The following is a 15,749-nucleotide window of genomic DNA, read 5'->3' as shown; positions in this document are numbered from 1 at the left end:
TAATATACTTTAGAAGCTTGGTGATCTACTTGCCATTCAAAACGAGCCAGAATTCTCAATCTCGATTGTTCCATATTTCTTATTTTAGACAATTGTGTAGTGTTGAACAATTGTAATAAGTCTTTAAAAATTCTTGTAGAGTGACATTCAGTCTTGAGTGCATTTTCATCTTTTTATACTTCTATTATATTGTTATTTTATGAAAGCATGATATGAGACATTACTTCCGCTTCATTAATTATATCTATATAATGATTTGAATTTCGCTACTTCTTTTAAGAAAATAAATTAGAGGTAGGGAAAATATTACAAGATGAGAATCGAACCCTCATCAACAATATGAATATTTTGATAGCCAACCAATTGAGATACTCAACTTCTCCGATCGTGACACTACATTACCATCAAATGGTATATTTTTTCTTTTTGAATCTTTAACAAGCTGATCAAAAGATTCGACTATTTCTTCTTCTTTTTTCGTCATTGAGAGTTCATCACATACTATAAGTTTTGCATATTGAATCAAATAAGCTAGCAAACTTTATTAAGTTATATTGCAATTGGATTTTTTTATTTCTATTGATAAAAAATTTAACGCGAGAATTTCTTCTTCTTTTTCGTCATTGAGATTTCATCTCATACTTTAAGTTTTACATCTTGAATCAAATACATTAGAAAACTTTATATAGTGATATTGCAACTGAAATTTCCATTTTTATTGATAGAAAATTTAACACGAGAATTAGCGATTCTAACATTAGGTGGAAGTGAAGTCGCGACACTTAAACTTGTAGTTGTTAAAGCTATAAATTCTAATAACCCTGAAGATCCTTATTAGAAATTTTTATAAAATTACCATTTTAACACTTCTGATAGTTGCTCTGAAACATTTTTTTTTTTAAGGTAAATATTATTTTCTTTTTTATTCATTTGTAAAAGAGGTAACTATAATAGTTTTGGGTACCATTTACCCTACACACACTTTCCCTTTTGAGCCCTAATTACTGTGTTCTTCTTCTTCTTCGATCTTCTTTGCCATTCGTGTTGTTCTTGTGAAGATGATGAAGAGGCCAAAATATGTTGCTATGATGGTTTCCTTCTGATTCACACCAGCTTGTTTTCTCTGTATGTGTGTTTGTTTCCTTGAATAATTTGTGCTCTTCTCCTCTTAGTGTTGAAGATGATGAGGAGACCATTTGATTTGATGGATTCTTTCTGATTCACATCTGATTGCTCTGCATGTGTGTTTGTTGCCTCGAATTTTATTTTGAAGGTGGACCTTTCCTTGTCTTCTTTCTTTTTCTGTCTTTGTGCTCTTCTCCCCTTATTGTTGAAGATGATGAAGAAACTCAGTGTGGTTTCCTCTGATTCTCATTTGGTATAGTTTGTTTTTGGTGTGTATTGTACTCCTCTGTTGATCTTGTTGCTTTTGTGTGTTTTCTGATAGTTGTGAGATTTGTGATATGCCTTATTTGCCTTTGATTCAACTAAGTGTAGTTTGTAGACCTGCAAAATGAACAAACAATTAGTAAAGACATCAAACTCATTCTCCTTTTCTGTGTCTCCAGTTTCCCATTTCCTTTTTCCTCCCTTTCCTTCAACATTTCTTAATTCTTAGATACGGAATTTGACTCTTATCACTATTTAGGATTCTTCTCATCTGTACATTCAACTCCTCAAACAAATAAGCCTGTAGGGGACCCTCATCTAGGGCATAATTTGCTAAAGCATCTGCCAGTTTATTTGCTTCCCTTAGGGTATGTTTGAAAATGACATCCAAATTTCTCTTGTATTCCTCCACCTCATCTACCCAACCTGCAATATTCCATGGAGGTTTCCATTCTCCGTTCAAAATTCTTTGAATAGCTTGGGAATCTGTCTGGAAAATGATGTTATTTAGTCCCTGTTGTTTACAGTACTTCAAGGCTTCCAAAAGAGCCACAATTTCTGCTTCTATACTGGTGGTATAGCCAATTTCCTCACTCTTAGCATATATTAAGTTCCCTTCTGCATCTCTCACACAGTAACCATAGGCACTCCTCCCTGGGTTGCCTCTGGATGCACCATCTGTGTTGCAAGCATACCACCCATGTGGAGGTAGATTCCATCTAACTTTTGTTACCTTCACTCTTGCCTTGCCTCCCTCTAGCATTTGGATCAGATTTTTCCATCTAGGGGGGATAGTTCTAATTGAGGGATTTCTATATTGTACTAGTCTTTGGATAGAAACTATGACTAGATATATAACTGAACTATTAATCTTTCTATGTCCATGCTTGATACCATTCCTTCTCTTCCAAAGTTCCCACATTATAATTGATGGCACTGCAGCATAAACCTGTTTCAGTCTGTTAGTAACTGGTGCCATCCACCATTTCACAATTAGCTGTTGCAGTTGTACCCCCTCCATCCTTATTCCTGCAGCCTTACAGAAAAAGGACCAAGTCCTTTTAGCTGTCTCAGATGTTAAGAAAATATGATGTATAGTCTCTTCTCTAGGATTTATACAACACCAACACTTTGACACCAGAATAAAGTTCATCTTCTTTAAAACATCATTTGTAGGAATTTTGTATTTCCAGCATCTCCACATGAAGAAGGAAATTTTAAAAGGAAAACCCTTTATCCACATGAACCTGTAAATGTCCAGTTTTGGTCCCCTTTGCCTAATAAAATCCCAAGTTGATTTAATTGTAAATTCTCCACTTGTGTCCAGAATCCACCATGGTCTATCAAAGTCTCTTTCTTCCTTGGGTATGGTTATATTGTCTATTATATGATCAACAATATCTTTAGCAAGTACTTCCCTAAGTTTTTCTCTATTCCACCTCCCCTGCACTATCATTTCATTAACATTTTGAATACTTGCATCATAAGTATTCCCTGGATTTACATAGTATAAAGCTCCCAATCCAGTCCAATTGTCTAGCCAGAAAAGTGAATCTCCTTTCCTCACTTGCCACCAGATTTGGTGTTCTATTAGGTCCCTGGCTTCTAGCATTCTTTTCCAAGTCTGTGACCCCTGTTTCCATTGCACCACTGTAGTATGCTCTTTCTTACAATATTTGTTGGTCATAAAATCTCTCCACAGGGAAGGTTTTGTCCTAAAGTTCCACCATAGCTTACAAAACAGTGCTAATGCCACATCATGTAATGATCTAACACCTAGGCCTCCTTCTGTAGTAGGAACACACATCTTATTCCAAGCCACCCAGTGTCTACTTCTGCCCCCAATTGTGTTGCTCCAGAAGAATTGAGCAAACATTTTGTGAATTTGTCTGATGATTCCAATAGGAGGGTTAACAGCTGATAGCATGTGTATTGGCATGCTTTGAAGTACATGTTTAATAAGTATCGCCCTTCCTCCAAAAGATAACATTTTACCCTTCCATCCTTGTAATCTATTCATGATCTTAAGAGTCAAAGTATTAAAGAATTCCTTCTTTCTCCTACAATGATAGATAGGGCAACCCAAATACATAAAAGGAAATTCTTTTCTATTCATGCCAGTGACAATCTCCACTATTATACTGATGTCTCCTTCTACTTTATTATGCATATAAACAACACTTTTGTTCATATTAATCTTTTGGCCAGAAGTCTGCTCATATTTTCTCAAAATCCTCATTATTCTTTGCAAAGAGACCATATCTGCTGAAGTAAAGATGATCATGTCATCAGCATATGCAAGATGATTTATTTTTGGACTCCATTTAGGCATGCCAAAACCTTTAACCTGCATATCATGATGAAGTGCATTTAAGCTCCTTGTTAAGACCTCTGCTGCTAGTATGAATAAAGTAGGGGATAGAGGGTCCCCCTGCTTTACTCCTCTAGTAGATTGGAAGAATCCTTGTTGTTGCCCATTAACCAAAACAGAGTACCAGTTATTGCTAACAATTCTATAGACCATGTCTATGCTCTTCTCTGAAAATCCCATGTGTCTGAGTACCTTAGTTAAGAACAACCAAGATACCCTGTCATATGCTTTTTCCATATCCAACTTTATAACAACATTTGCTTCTTTTGTTCTTAGCCTTATATCAGATACTATTTCTTGAGTCAGTAGTATGTTCTCCACAATACTTCTATTTTTGACAAAACCAGCTTGATTGAGAGATATAATATTAGGTACTTTGGCAACCAATCTCTCATGTAACAGTCTCGAAAAAATTTTGTTCACAAAATTGCTCAAACTAATTGGTCTCATATCAGAGAAGGTATTAACCATATCTTTCTTTGGTATTAAGACCAAATTAGTATGGGTGAGAAACCTGGGTAATTCTGCACCACAGAAGAAAGCCTTCATCATATTGGTGACATCCTGTCTAATGATATCCCAACAGGTTTGATAAAACACCCCAGTAAAACCATCAGGTCCTCCTGCACTGTCACTATTTAGTTGGAAAACCACTACCTTCACTTCTTCTTCAGTTGGCTCTGCTTCAAACATCACATTGTCCTCCTCAAAGATCATTCTTGGTAAGTGATTCAGAATTTCATAGTCCTTAGGATCTTCTTCTTTTGTGAACTGAGCAGTGTAGTATTTGATGGCTTCAGCACTTATTCCCCCTTCTTCTTCTATCCAATTCCCATCTTCTCCTTGAATTCTTCTGATTTGCATTCTTTTCCTTCTTCCCTGTACATGAGCATGGAAAAATTTTGTATTTCTATCCCCATCATGGAACCACTGCATCCCAGCTTTTTGTTTCCAAAATTCTTCCTCTAAGTGTAGATATTTGTTTAAATCAGCTTGGACTTTATGCAATTCTTGTCTGTTAGTAGCTGTTGGACAGTTTTGAAATTGATTTTCCTTTACTTTAATAATCTCTTCAAGAGTTTCAATTTCATGAAATATGTTCCCAAAAGTTGTTTTACTCCATTGTGTCAAAGCTACTTTCACTTTTTTCAATTTATGGTGAAAAAGAATGAAAGGATTTACCATAAAATCAGCTGTCCAGTTTTGTCTAACTATTTCCATAAAACCTTCCTGCTTTACCCACCAGTTCAAAAACTTAAAAGGTTTTTTGATTCTTCTATTGTCTCCTGTATAAGAAATTAACATAGGGGCATGATCTGACCCACTCCTGGTCAGATGGTTGATATCAATACTAGAATATTTTGTTTGTAACATTTGATTACCCAAGCATCTATCCAATCTCTTGAAGATGCAATCCTCACCATTTTGACCATTCCACCAGGTAAATTTGCTGCCACTAAACCCCAAGTCTGCTATTCCACAGCTCTGAATGCACCCTCTGAAATCCAGAATTTCATTGATGGTTACTGGAAGGCCTCCAAGTTTCTCATCTTCTGAGGTTATTGCATTGAAATTACCCCCAATCATCCATGGAATATTCACTGAGGTAGATACATCTTCCATTGAGTCCCATAGCTCCAGTCTTTCATTTTGAGTACACTTTGCATACACTAGTGATATTAGCATCTCCTCTTGACTTCCTCTAATTCTCAATTTGATGGTTAAATGTTGCTGATGGTCCATCATTACATGATAGTCAAAAATATTATCCACAAAAGCCCAAATCTTACCTGATATATTAGCCACTGCATGCTCCATACCCAGCCTTCTTCTATATTCCTCTATCCTGTCTGATTCTTGAAAAGGTTCCATTAAACCAATAAATCCAAAATTATGTTTTTGATTCATTTTTATCAACCTTGTAAAAGCTTTCTTTTTATTGACTAACCTAATATTCCATATAAGAGCATTCATCATGGTTTATTAAGTTTATTAATCTGCCTTCTAGTATGGACTCCACCCCCAGGTGGGATACTTGTCTCTCTTGATATCTTTCTTTTTTCTTTTCCTCCTCCTTTTTGGAGATACTTTGGTGAGATATCTCCTGCTCTAACAGCTGCTTCAAAATTGTGCTCTAAGGTATGTTCATCTAGGTCTCTGCTACCTCTTTCCATAATCATTTTTGATATTGTTGATATGCCATGCTCATGTTGCCCCTTACTGAGCTCTTGATTTTCCCTCTCCTGTTCTGTTCTTTTTTTTGTTGTTGTTTCTTCATTTTCCCTGTTTTCTTTATTATTTTCTTCTTGCTGCTCTTCTATCTGTCTCTCCACTTCCCACCAGCTGTGATTTTCTTGTGAAGTCACTTCTTTGTTATGACTATTGTATTCCCTTCCTTGCTCTATTTGGTTTAGATCTGAAGTCTGAAATTTTACCATGTTATCTTGTGCATCTGATATTATTTGTTCCCCTCTGCTTGTGGCTGTTGTCTTGCTGCTGTTTGCACTATATTGGTTTCTGCTTTGACTCTTTTGTTTATCCTCCTGTTGCTGAAGCTTTGAAGCTGTAGATTCTGTGTGGATTTTCCTGTTTGGTGACTGACTGTGTATTTCCTCAGGTAAGCTATCCTCCATTCTTGTTCTTGTGTGACTGCTGTAGATCTCTTCTCCAGATTTGCTGCTGTCTTCTTGTGGTTGTTCTGTGACATTTGTGTTATTGTCTATGTCCTTTGTTGGGCTTTTATTAGTATAGAAACTCTTTTCTATCCATGTTCTAGTCTCTTCTTGTGCCATTTGTTCTTTATTTGTATTATCATGGTTATCTGCAGTGTCTTCCAGTACTGCAAATGCATTGGTATTTTCTACCTCCTTGCTCTTTTGTACTGGACTCACTTCCCCAATTATAATCCCTGATTTATCCTTTTTGTATTTGCACCTCCTTTGCATCCATTCTTGCTTACCAGTATTTTGCCATCCCCTTTTCTCTTGATTGACTTCTTTGTTTTGTGTTTCTGTGGCAGTACCTCTTGTATGTTCTTTCCTGAGATCTTCTCTAGACTGTTTTGCCAATTCAGGATTAAGGATTCTATATTCCTTTTCCTCATGTCCTTGGAGTCTGCAGTGTTTGCAATATTTTGGTAAGTAATCATAATTTATCCTTACCCATTTTGATTTAAATATTCCTGATTCATCTTCTTCAGCAATGTTTATCCTTTTAGGTAGAGTTGCTACTAAATCAACTTCGACTTTGATTTTTGTGCAGCTTGGCCTTGTCTTGTTTGCTGTTGCCAGATCTACCGTTAGTGGTTTTCCGACTGCAGTTGCTATGGAAAACACTACCTCTTTAACAAAGAAATTTGGAGGTAGTTCAGGAAAGCTTATCCACGCTACAGCCCTTGAAGTTTCTTCCTTTGGATTGAACCATGGATTCCATATGAACGATCTCATTTGGCAATATCTGTCATGTACTTTTATGTAGTACACAAGGTAGACATCATTTTAACATAGTCTTCCAGAAGATTTAGACGGATCAGAATGTGTCTTTCATCAAGCTGTCCTATGATTGGTACTCCTTTAATTCCACACTGCATTGGAATTACCTTTCTTAGTTCTTTTATATCAATGTTGTCATATGAAAACTTACCAACTACTGCATATTGTAGTTTCTCCTTTTCTATCATCTGTTGTATCTCATTGGATTTCCAAGCAATAAATGGTTCCCCGTTGATGTATGAGATTTGCTTTGATGGGATTGTGAGAGTATCTGTATCCAGATTTGTGGGCTTGAATAGATTGGCATATGTTTGATTTTGTGTATTGGTCTTGAAATTTTCAGTATGTAATAATGTAGGTTGTGTGCTTAGTTTGTTGATTGTATTTTGGGTTATCGGAGGAGGTCTTCCTCCGGTTGATTCGGCCATTCCGGCCAGTGGCTATTTTGTAGTATTGTTTAAGAGGAGAGAGAGAATATGTGACGGCTAGGGTTTTCAATCTCTGAAACATATTTGATCAGTTTGTCATGTGGATTTTAGAAATTCTTTAAAAAGTCATGATTTTGGAAGTTTTGAAATTCTAAGAAGCTTAAGTTGTAAAATAGTTATTTTTAGTGTTTCTCGGAGTTTTAAGTCTCGTGATGGAATTTTATTGATTTCATCAGCTCCAAAATGATAAAATTGGTGTATGAGAGTTGTCGGAATCAGATTTGGAGGTTGTAGCGGAGAATTGAGGTCCTAAGTTGGGAATTATTAAGTTTTTGGCCTTAGAGTTGACTTTGGTTAACATCCAGAGCTCGAAAGTTCGGAATGGATTCTTGACAATTTCACTAGATTCGAGAGGTGATTATAGGCCTAGATGCGGTCTTAGTTAAACTTTCAAAGGTTCCAAGCTTATTTTGGTGTCTTTGAACCTTAAGTTAGTTTAGTTGTGACTAAATGAGTTCCGACTCAAGGAGACCTTGAATTTGAATTTTGATGATTTGATTTAGTTCAGAATATTAAATTTAGTAGGTCTATATATGGATTGTGTGTACAGGGTTCTGAACGAATTCTGTGGGTCCATTCTATGATTTTTGGGCTAAGTGTTTTTTCGTGTTTCTTTGATGTTGCAAGCCTTAAGATCGCGAGGAGTAGTCATGAAAGCAACCATCGCTTAAGCGAAGCCCCATCCTGAAAGGAAAGGTCGATCCTTTTATGGGGGTCGCAAAAGCGACCCTGGTCCACTTTCACGAGGGTCGGCTTCTTTTAGGGGTTCACTTTATCAAACTACGGGTCACGATCACGATATTAGGGGGGTTATTGAGACAGATTTTTGGGTTAAACCCCATTTTCTCTGGTTTTAGTTTTGGGAACACTTCTTGTAGCGATATTATAAGGGGATTTTGCTAAGAATCAATTGGGTAAGTGTCTTTGACTCAAAAACTTCAATACCACATGATTCTAACATCAAAAATTGAGGTTTTGATTGTCAAATTGAAGGGTTTGAAATAAAAAATGGTGATTTTGCCCAAATTATGTTGTTTTAGTGTTGTTAGTTTCGGAATCTTATTGTAAATTATTATTTGACTAAATTGTGGTATTTCAGATATTATTCAAAAGGGAAGGCTCCAGTGGTTGATTGATCATAATATTACTAAGGCAAGTGAATATCTAAAACTCCATAAATCTTTAGAGTCCTCAAATTTTCTTTCTTGTATGCATTGGGGAGTAATGAAAATGAAGTGCTCGGTTATTTATTCACTTGAGTTGATATTAATAAATGAATGAGGTTAATAAAAAGACAATGTGTTTCTATGGTTGTGATTGAAAAGTGTGAAATACTTGATATTGACATTGACATGAATCTTACGATATATTTGATAGTCCCGTTGTGATTATGAATTGCTTGAACTATCATTTCCTCATTATTGTGTTAACATGCTGAATTGCATTTTATTCTTGGACATTATGATGAGAGGGATATATGTGATTTCGAGGTCATTTCCGATGAGAGTATGATGCCAAGGTTATTTTTGGTAAGAGTATGAGGTCGAGGTCATTTTTGATGGGAGAGTGATGCTTAGATCATTTTTGGCGAGAGTGTAATATCGAGGTCATTTTTGATAGAAGTGTGATGCCGAGGTCATTTTCGGTGAGAGTGTGATACTGAGATCTTTTCCGGTGAATGTGACTCATGCTCAATTATTGATTGTGTATGAGCATCCTTACATACTTATTTATGGTGTATTGACTCTTGTGTTTGATTCATGTGATACTTGTGATTTCTATCTTGTGATGACTTAACCATAATTGTGGAACATAATTGAACTATGTATTGTGAAATATAGGTTCGACTGATTTTATGTTTAGGTTGTAGTTATGGAGGTTCAGTTGGTATGGAAGGAGTTCCTGTATTCCTTAAATTTGCCTAGTTTTGTTAGTTGACTTGCTGAGTACTGTGTTATTTGGTACTTTATCTTTGCTTCTACACTTGTGTAGGTTCTAAGCCCGAGCAGTGAGTTTAAGTTATCCATTATCCTCTAAGGCTTCAAGGGACTTAGAGAGGTAGTTGATTGACACCTGACAATCTTCCTTCTTCCTTTTCATTTTATTCTTTGTTCTAATAGAGATACAAAGACATTAGAGACTTATATTATCTTTTATTTCATATTTAATTAGTGTCTTGTACCTGTGACAACCAGAATTTGAGGGTTATTCTAGTTTATTTATGACTTTTGCCTTTTTTTATTTGTTATATTTAGTATTTCGGCATTGTTCCCTTAAATTGTTGGATTTAGGCTGACTTGTCCTGAGGATGAGTTCCATCACACCCAATTTTGGGTCGTGAAAAAATAGTATTAGAGCCCAGGTTCATCGGTCTCACGTATGTACAAGTCGAGTCTGAGTAGAGTATCGAGGATTGGTATATAGATGTTTATAGTTATCTTCGAGAGGCTATGAAGGCTGTTAGGAAATTTCCAATTTATTCATTCTCTCTTATTATGTGTGGTTAGTGTTGCTAGTACTGATTTGCTAAATGTTCTTTTGGCAAATGACAAGAACTAGAGATACTATTGCTGGTGGTAGAGGGGAGGCAGCAAGGGAGTTATTGAGGCCCCAACTAAGGGTAGGGGTAGATCCAGAGCTAGAGGTCGCATTAGAGAGGGTTCTCCATAGCCATAGTTAGAGGTTGGCGAGGAACAGGTCCCTCGTAAGCATGCAGCTCCCTCGCTTCAAGATAATTTGATGAAGGTGTTGGGTATACCAAAGAGCCTTTCTCAGGGTTCGATTATTAGTGATAAGGTGGGTCAGCCACCAACAGTTCCCGCACTAGCTGTCGGTGTACAAGTTACTCTTGAGGTAGTTCTGACAGTGGACGATCAACATTATTATAATATAAAACCACCCCAGTTTCAGGGTGGTAAGAGTGAGGATGCTTACGAGTTCCTGACTTTATGCCATGAGATGATAGAGATGGTGAGTATGGTTGATGCCCATGATGTTCGTTTTATTGCACTCCAATTCTGTAGACCCGCTAGGGAGTGGTAGAAGACTTATGTAATATCTAGACTAGTTGGATCCCCTTTAGTAAAGTGTGATATATTTTCAAGTTTTTTTCAAGATTAATTCATCCCTTGGAGCGTGCATGAGGAAAATTGATTGAGGTTTGAGGGCTTGACACATAATGGCATGTCTGTCACTGAGTATGAGGCACATTTATGTCATCTATCTCAACATGCTACGACTTTGATTCTGAATGAGGTAGAGAGGGTCCATAGGTTCGTGAGAGGATTGACCTTCTCCATCAGGTCCTATGTGTTTAGATCATCCCATGAGGGGCCCTTCTTTCGGTCTATAGTGAGCACTGTTGAGGTGGAGTTGACAGTTCAAGAGGAGTTTAGGGACCTCAAGAGGGACTGTAATTTTGGTAAGTTTTCTGATGCCTCATCTGAAGGTAGGGGTTCACATAGAGGTGGTGGTTCTTTACAGCATCATGGGGTTATACATGCATCTATGCCAGCAATTAATAGAAGGCAAATGTCTTGTGGTTCTTATAGTTCTTGCCGAGGTGGCCATGGTGGTTCATTTAGTACACCAAAGCAGTCATCCATATTGAGGTTTTGATTTGATGTGAGGATCCAGGCCATATGATATAAATATGCCCCTTTTAGACTTATTCAAGACCCCATCGTACTTATTCAACTACTCTGAATAGAGATGTGGCACCCCGGCCAAGGGTCGGGGCAAAGGTCAGACATGTAGAAGTGGTAGAGCTTCTAGTAGTGGTGTTATTATTCAGCGCAGAGGTGTTGTTCAAAATGGAGGTGATAGAGAGGCCCAGTGTTATGTTTTTTTTGGGAGACCCAAGGTTGAGCCTTCAGATGCTATCATCATTGATATCGCCCATGTCTGTCATCGACCTGCATCAGTGTTATTTTCTACAAGGTCTACCTTCTTCTATGTGTCACTTATTTTATTTTTGGTTTTGATTTGATATGTGATCGTATGTATGTGCCTGTACATATTTCTACACTCATGGGTGAACCTATAGTGATAAATCGAGTGTATTGATCTTGTCTTGTTTCTTTGGTTGGGTACGACACTTGAATAGACATGATTATCTTAGGGATTGTAGATATTGATGTTATATTGGGTATGAATTGGCTCTTTCCTTATCATGCAATTCTTGACTATATGCTAAGACTGTTATCGATGCTTGGTGTCTTGAGGATTGAGTGGAAGGAATGGTTCTTACCCTAGTGTAGAGTTATTTCCTTCATTTGAGCTTAGAGGTTGATTGATAAAGGGTGTTTATCTTATTTAGCCTTCATCTGGGACACTAGTATTGAGATGCCTGCTATAGAATCTGTTCTTATGGTTTAGGAGTTTACAGATGTATTCCCTATTGATCTTCCAGGTATTCCTTCGAATAGATATATTAATTTTGCTATTGATTTGGAGCTGGGCACAAAACCCATTTCTATTGCTCTGTATCGTATGACTACGACAGAGTTAAAGAAGAAGTTACAGGATATGTTAAATAAGGGGTTCATTCACCCTAGTGTGTCACCTTGGGGTATACCAGTCCTATTTGTTAAGAAGAAGAATAGGTCTATGAGGGTGTGTATCTATTATAAACAGTTAAATTAGGTGACTATCAAGAAAAAGTATCCTCTTTCTTGTATTAATGACTTATTTGATCAGCTTTAGGGAGTGACATTGTTCTTTTAGATTGACTTGAGGTCCTGCTATCATCGGCTGAAGATTAGGGCATCTGATATCCCTAAGACAACTTTTCAGACTCGTTATGGCCACTATGAGTTTTTGGTGATGTCTTTTGGGCTGACTAACGCCCCTACGATATTTATAGAGGTCATAAATAGAGTATTTTAACCTTACTTGGATTCATTTTTATTGTATTTATTGATGACATCTTCGTATATTCCAAGAATAAGGAGGATCATGTCCGTCACTTAAGGATAGTGTTACAGAGATTGAGGGAGGAGAGGTTTTATGTGAAGTTCTCTAAGTACAAGTTCTGGCTTAATTCAATGGCATTCTTGTCACACGTGGTATCCAAGGAAGGTATTAGAATTGATCTGGCCAAGATTAAGGCAATTAAGGGCTGGACAAGACCTACTTCTCCTATCGAGATTTGGGATTTTGTAGGATTAACATATTACTATAGATGGTTCATGCAGAGTTTCTCTATTATTATAGCCCCATTGACTAGATTGACTCAGAAGACCGTGGATTATCATTGGTCTGATTATTGTGAGGCGGGATTTTAAAAGCTCAAGACTTTGTTAACATCAGCTCCTGTTTTAACTCTACCTGAGGAGGGTGTGGAATTTACCATGTATTGAGATGCTTTTGATGTTGGTTTGGGAGGTGCGTTAATACAAAAAGGGAAGGTTATTGCCTACTCTTCTAGGCAGTTGAAGGCCCATAAGAAGAACTATCCCATTTATTACTTAGAGTTGGCAGAGGTGGTATTTTGCTTATGTTATGGCGACACTACTTGTATGGAGTGCATTGTAAGGTTTTCACCAATCATCAGAGTCTCCATAAAATTTTCAGTTAAAGAGATCTGAACTTGAGGTAGCATAGATGGCTTGAGTTGCTTAAGGACTATGACTTGAACATCTTGTATCACCCCGGGAAGGCCAATGTGGTAGCCGATGCTTTGAGTAAGAAGACTCCCAATATGGGGAGTCTCACTGAGATTAGTGTAGATAGAAAGCCCTTGGCTAGAGTTGTTCAAAGGCTAGCCAACATCCTTGTCCGATTGCGGGATTTTAGAGGAGAGTAGTAGTTTTATTGCTTTTATTGAGGCTCGTTCTTCATTGGTTGAGCAGATTCGAGGATAAAAAGTTGTGTCTCATTCGAGACAAGGTTTTGAGAAGTGAGGCCAAGGAGGTCATACTTGATGCTGACGGTGTTTTGTGGATCAAAGGCAGGATTTATGTGCCCAAGGTGGCGATTTCATCAGGTTGATTCTAGAGGAGGCCCATTATTCCCAATATGTTATCCATCTGGGTGAAGCAAAGATGTATCATGATCTGAGCTAGTAATACTAGTAGTGTGGTATGAAGAAAGATATCTCAGATTTTGTGGCTAGATATTTGACTTATCAACAGGTCAAGTGTGAGCACTAGCTTCCTAAAGGTGTATCACAGAGGATGCTCATTCCTACTTGAAAGTGGAACAAATTACTATGGATTTCATTATGGGTCTTCCTATCACCATGAGTCGTTATGATTCTTTTAGGTGGTTGTTGATAGACTGACCAAGTCTGATTATTTCATTCATTTTCATGTGAAGTATACAACAAAAAAGTTAGCCCAACTTTACATCGTCAGATAGTTCGACTTCATGGGTGCCTCTTTCTATCATCTCTAACTGAGGCTCCTTGTTGACTTCTCACTTTTGGAGGGCTTTACAACATAGTTTGGGTACTCAGTTAGATATGAGTACAACCTTCCACCCGGAGACAGATGACCAGTACATGCTTCAAGCCTGTGTGATTGATTTTATTCTAGATGGGATCAATATTTGCCCTTAGCAGAGTTTGCCTACAACAAAAGTTATCATTTTAGTATTCAGATAGCCTTATTTGAGGCATTATATCACAGACGGTGTAGATTTTTGATTGGGTGGTTTGATTCGGCTGAGATGGATTCTTTAGATACAAACTTGATTAGAGATGGCATGGAGCAGGTCCGAATAATTCAGGGTAGGTTGTTGACAACCCAAAGTCAGCAAAAGAGTTATGTAGACCAGAGAGTTCAACCCTTAGAGTTTATGGATGGTGATCATGTATGGATCCAAGTATCGCCCCTGAAGGGTATGATGTGGTTTGGGAGGAAGGGAAAGCTTAGTTGTCGATTCATTAGCCCATTTGGGATTTTGATGCGAGTTGGAGAAGTGGCTTATAGATTGGCCTGGACACCTAGGTTATCGGTTGTGCATAATGTGTTTCATGTTTCCATGCTCTAAAACATGTTTCAGATGAGTCCCATGTGTTATCACTCGATTCAGTAGAGTGAGGTCCAAATCTGTCATTCAGTAGGATCAAGAAGATTGCTTCAATGAAGGTACAGTAGAAGCACCATTTTATCGGAGAGGCGACTTGGGAGATGGATGATAATATGCGTGCTAGATACCCCCAGCTTTTTGAGACTTCAGGTACTTTCCTTTATTTTATGTTCGAGGATGAACATGGTTTTTAGTGGTGGATAATGTAATGATCCTAAAGGTCATTTTTGGAAATTTTCTTAAAATAACCATTTTACCCCTTCCGATAGTTGCCCTGAGTCATATTTGATCAGTTTGTGATCTGGGTTTTGAAAATTCTTTGAAAAGTCATGATTTTGGAAGTTTTGAAATTCTAAGAAGTTTAAGTTGTGAAATAGTAGTTTTTAGTGTCTCTCAGAGTTTCATGTCTCGGAAAAGAGTTTCATCGACTCCATCAACTCCAAAATAATGAAATTGGTCTTGATGAGTTCTCGGAATCAGATTTGGGCTTGTAGCGTGAAATTGAGGTCCTAAGTATGGAATTGTAGAGTTTTGGCCTTAGAGTTGACTTTGGTCAACATCCAGAGCTCGAAAGTTTGGAATGGATTTTCGATGATTCCATTGGATCCATGAGTGATTTTAGGCCTAGGGGAAGTCTTGGTTGAACTTTCATAGATCCCAAACTTGTTTTGGTATTTCTGAACTTTAAGTTAGTTTAGTTGCAACTAAACGAGTTCCGGGTTAAGGAGACCTCGAATTTGAATTTCAATGATTCGATAAAGGTCGGAACGTCAAATTTAGTGGGATAACATATATGATTTGTGTATACAGGGTTCTGAACGAATTTCGAGGGTCCATTGCATAATTTTTGTACTAAGTTTTGCTGGGTTTCTTTGATGATGCAGGCCTTGGAATCGCAAGGGGCCGATCGTGAAAGCGACTATCACTTTTTACGCAAAGCCCCATCACGAAAAGGAAGGCCGACTTGTTTTACAGGGG

The 15,749-nt window shown here is 37.5% G+C and overlaps 1 protein-coding gene across 1 annotated transcript; it reads right to left on the bottom strand.

The window, feature by feature from the left end:
* Positions 1-1,487: 1,487 nt before the first annotated feature.
* On the bottom strand, positions 1,488-6,705 carry LOC129890623 (uncharacterized). Its single transcript, XM_055966140.1, has 3 exons — positions 6,101-6,705; positions 1,623-5,708; positions 1,488-1,506 (listed from the first exon to the last, which is right to left on the bottom strand). The coding sequence occupies exons 1-3, from the start codon at positions 6,703-6,705 to the stop codon at positions 1,488-1,490; spliced, it is 4,710 nt and encodes a 1,569-aa protein (XP_055822115.1).
* Positions 6,706-15,749: the final 9,044 nt, after the last annotated feature.

The sequence above is a fragment of the Solanum dulcamara genome, chromosome 5 (genome assembly GCF_947179165.1).
Source record: "Solanum dulcamara chromosome 5, daSolDulc1.2, whole genome shotgun sequence".
NCBI lineage: Eukaryota > Viridiplantae > Streptophyta > Magnoliopsida > Solanales > Solanaceae > Solanum > Solanum dulcamara.
This window is presented reverse-complemented; position numbering and strand designations above follow the sequence as displayed.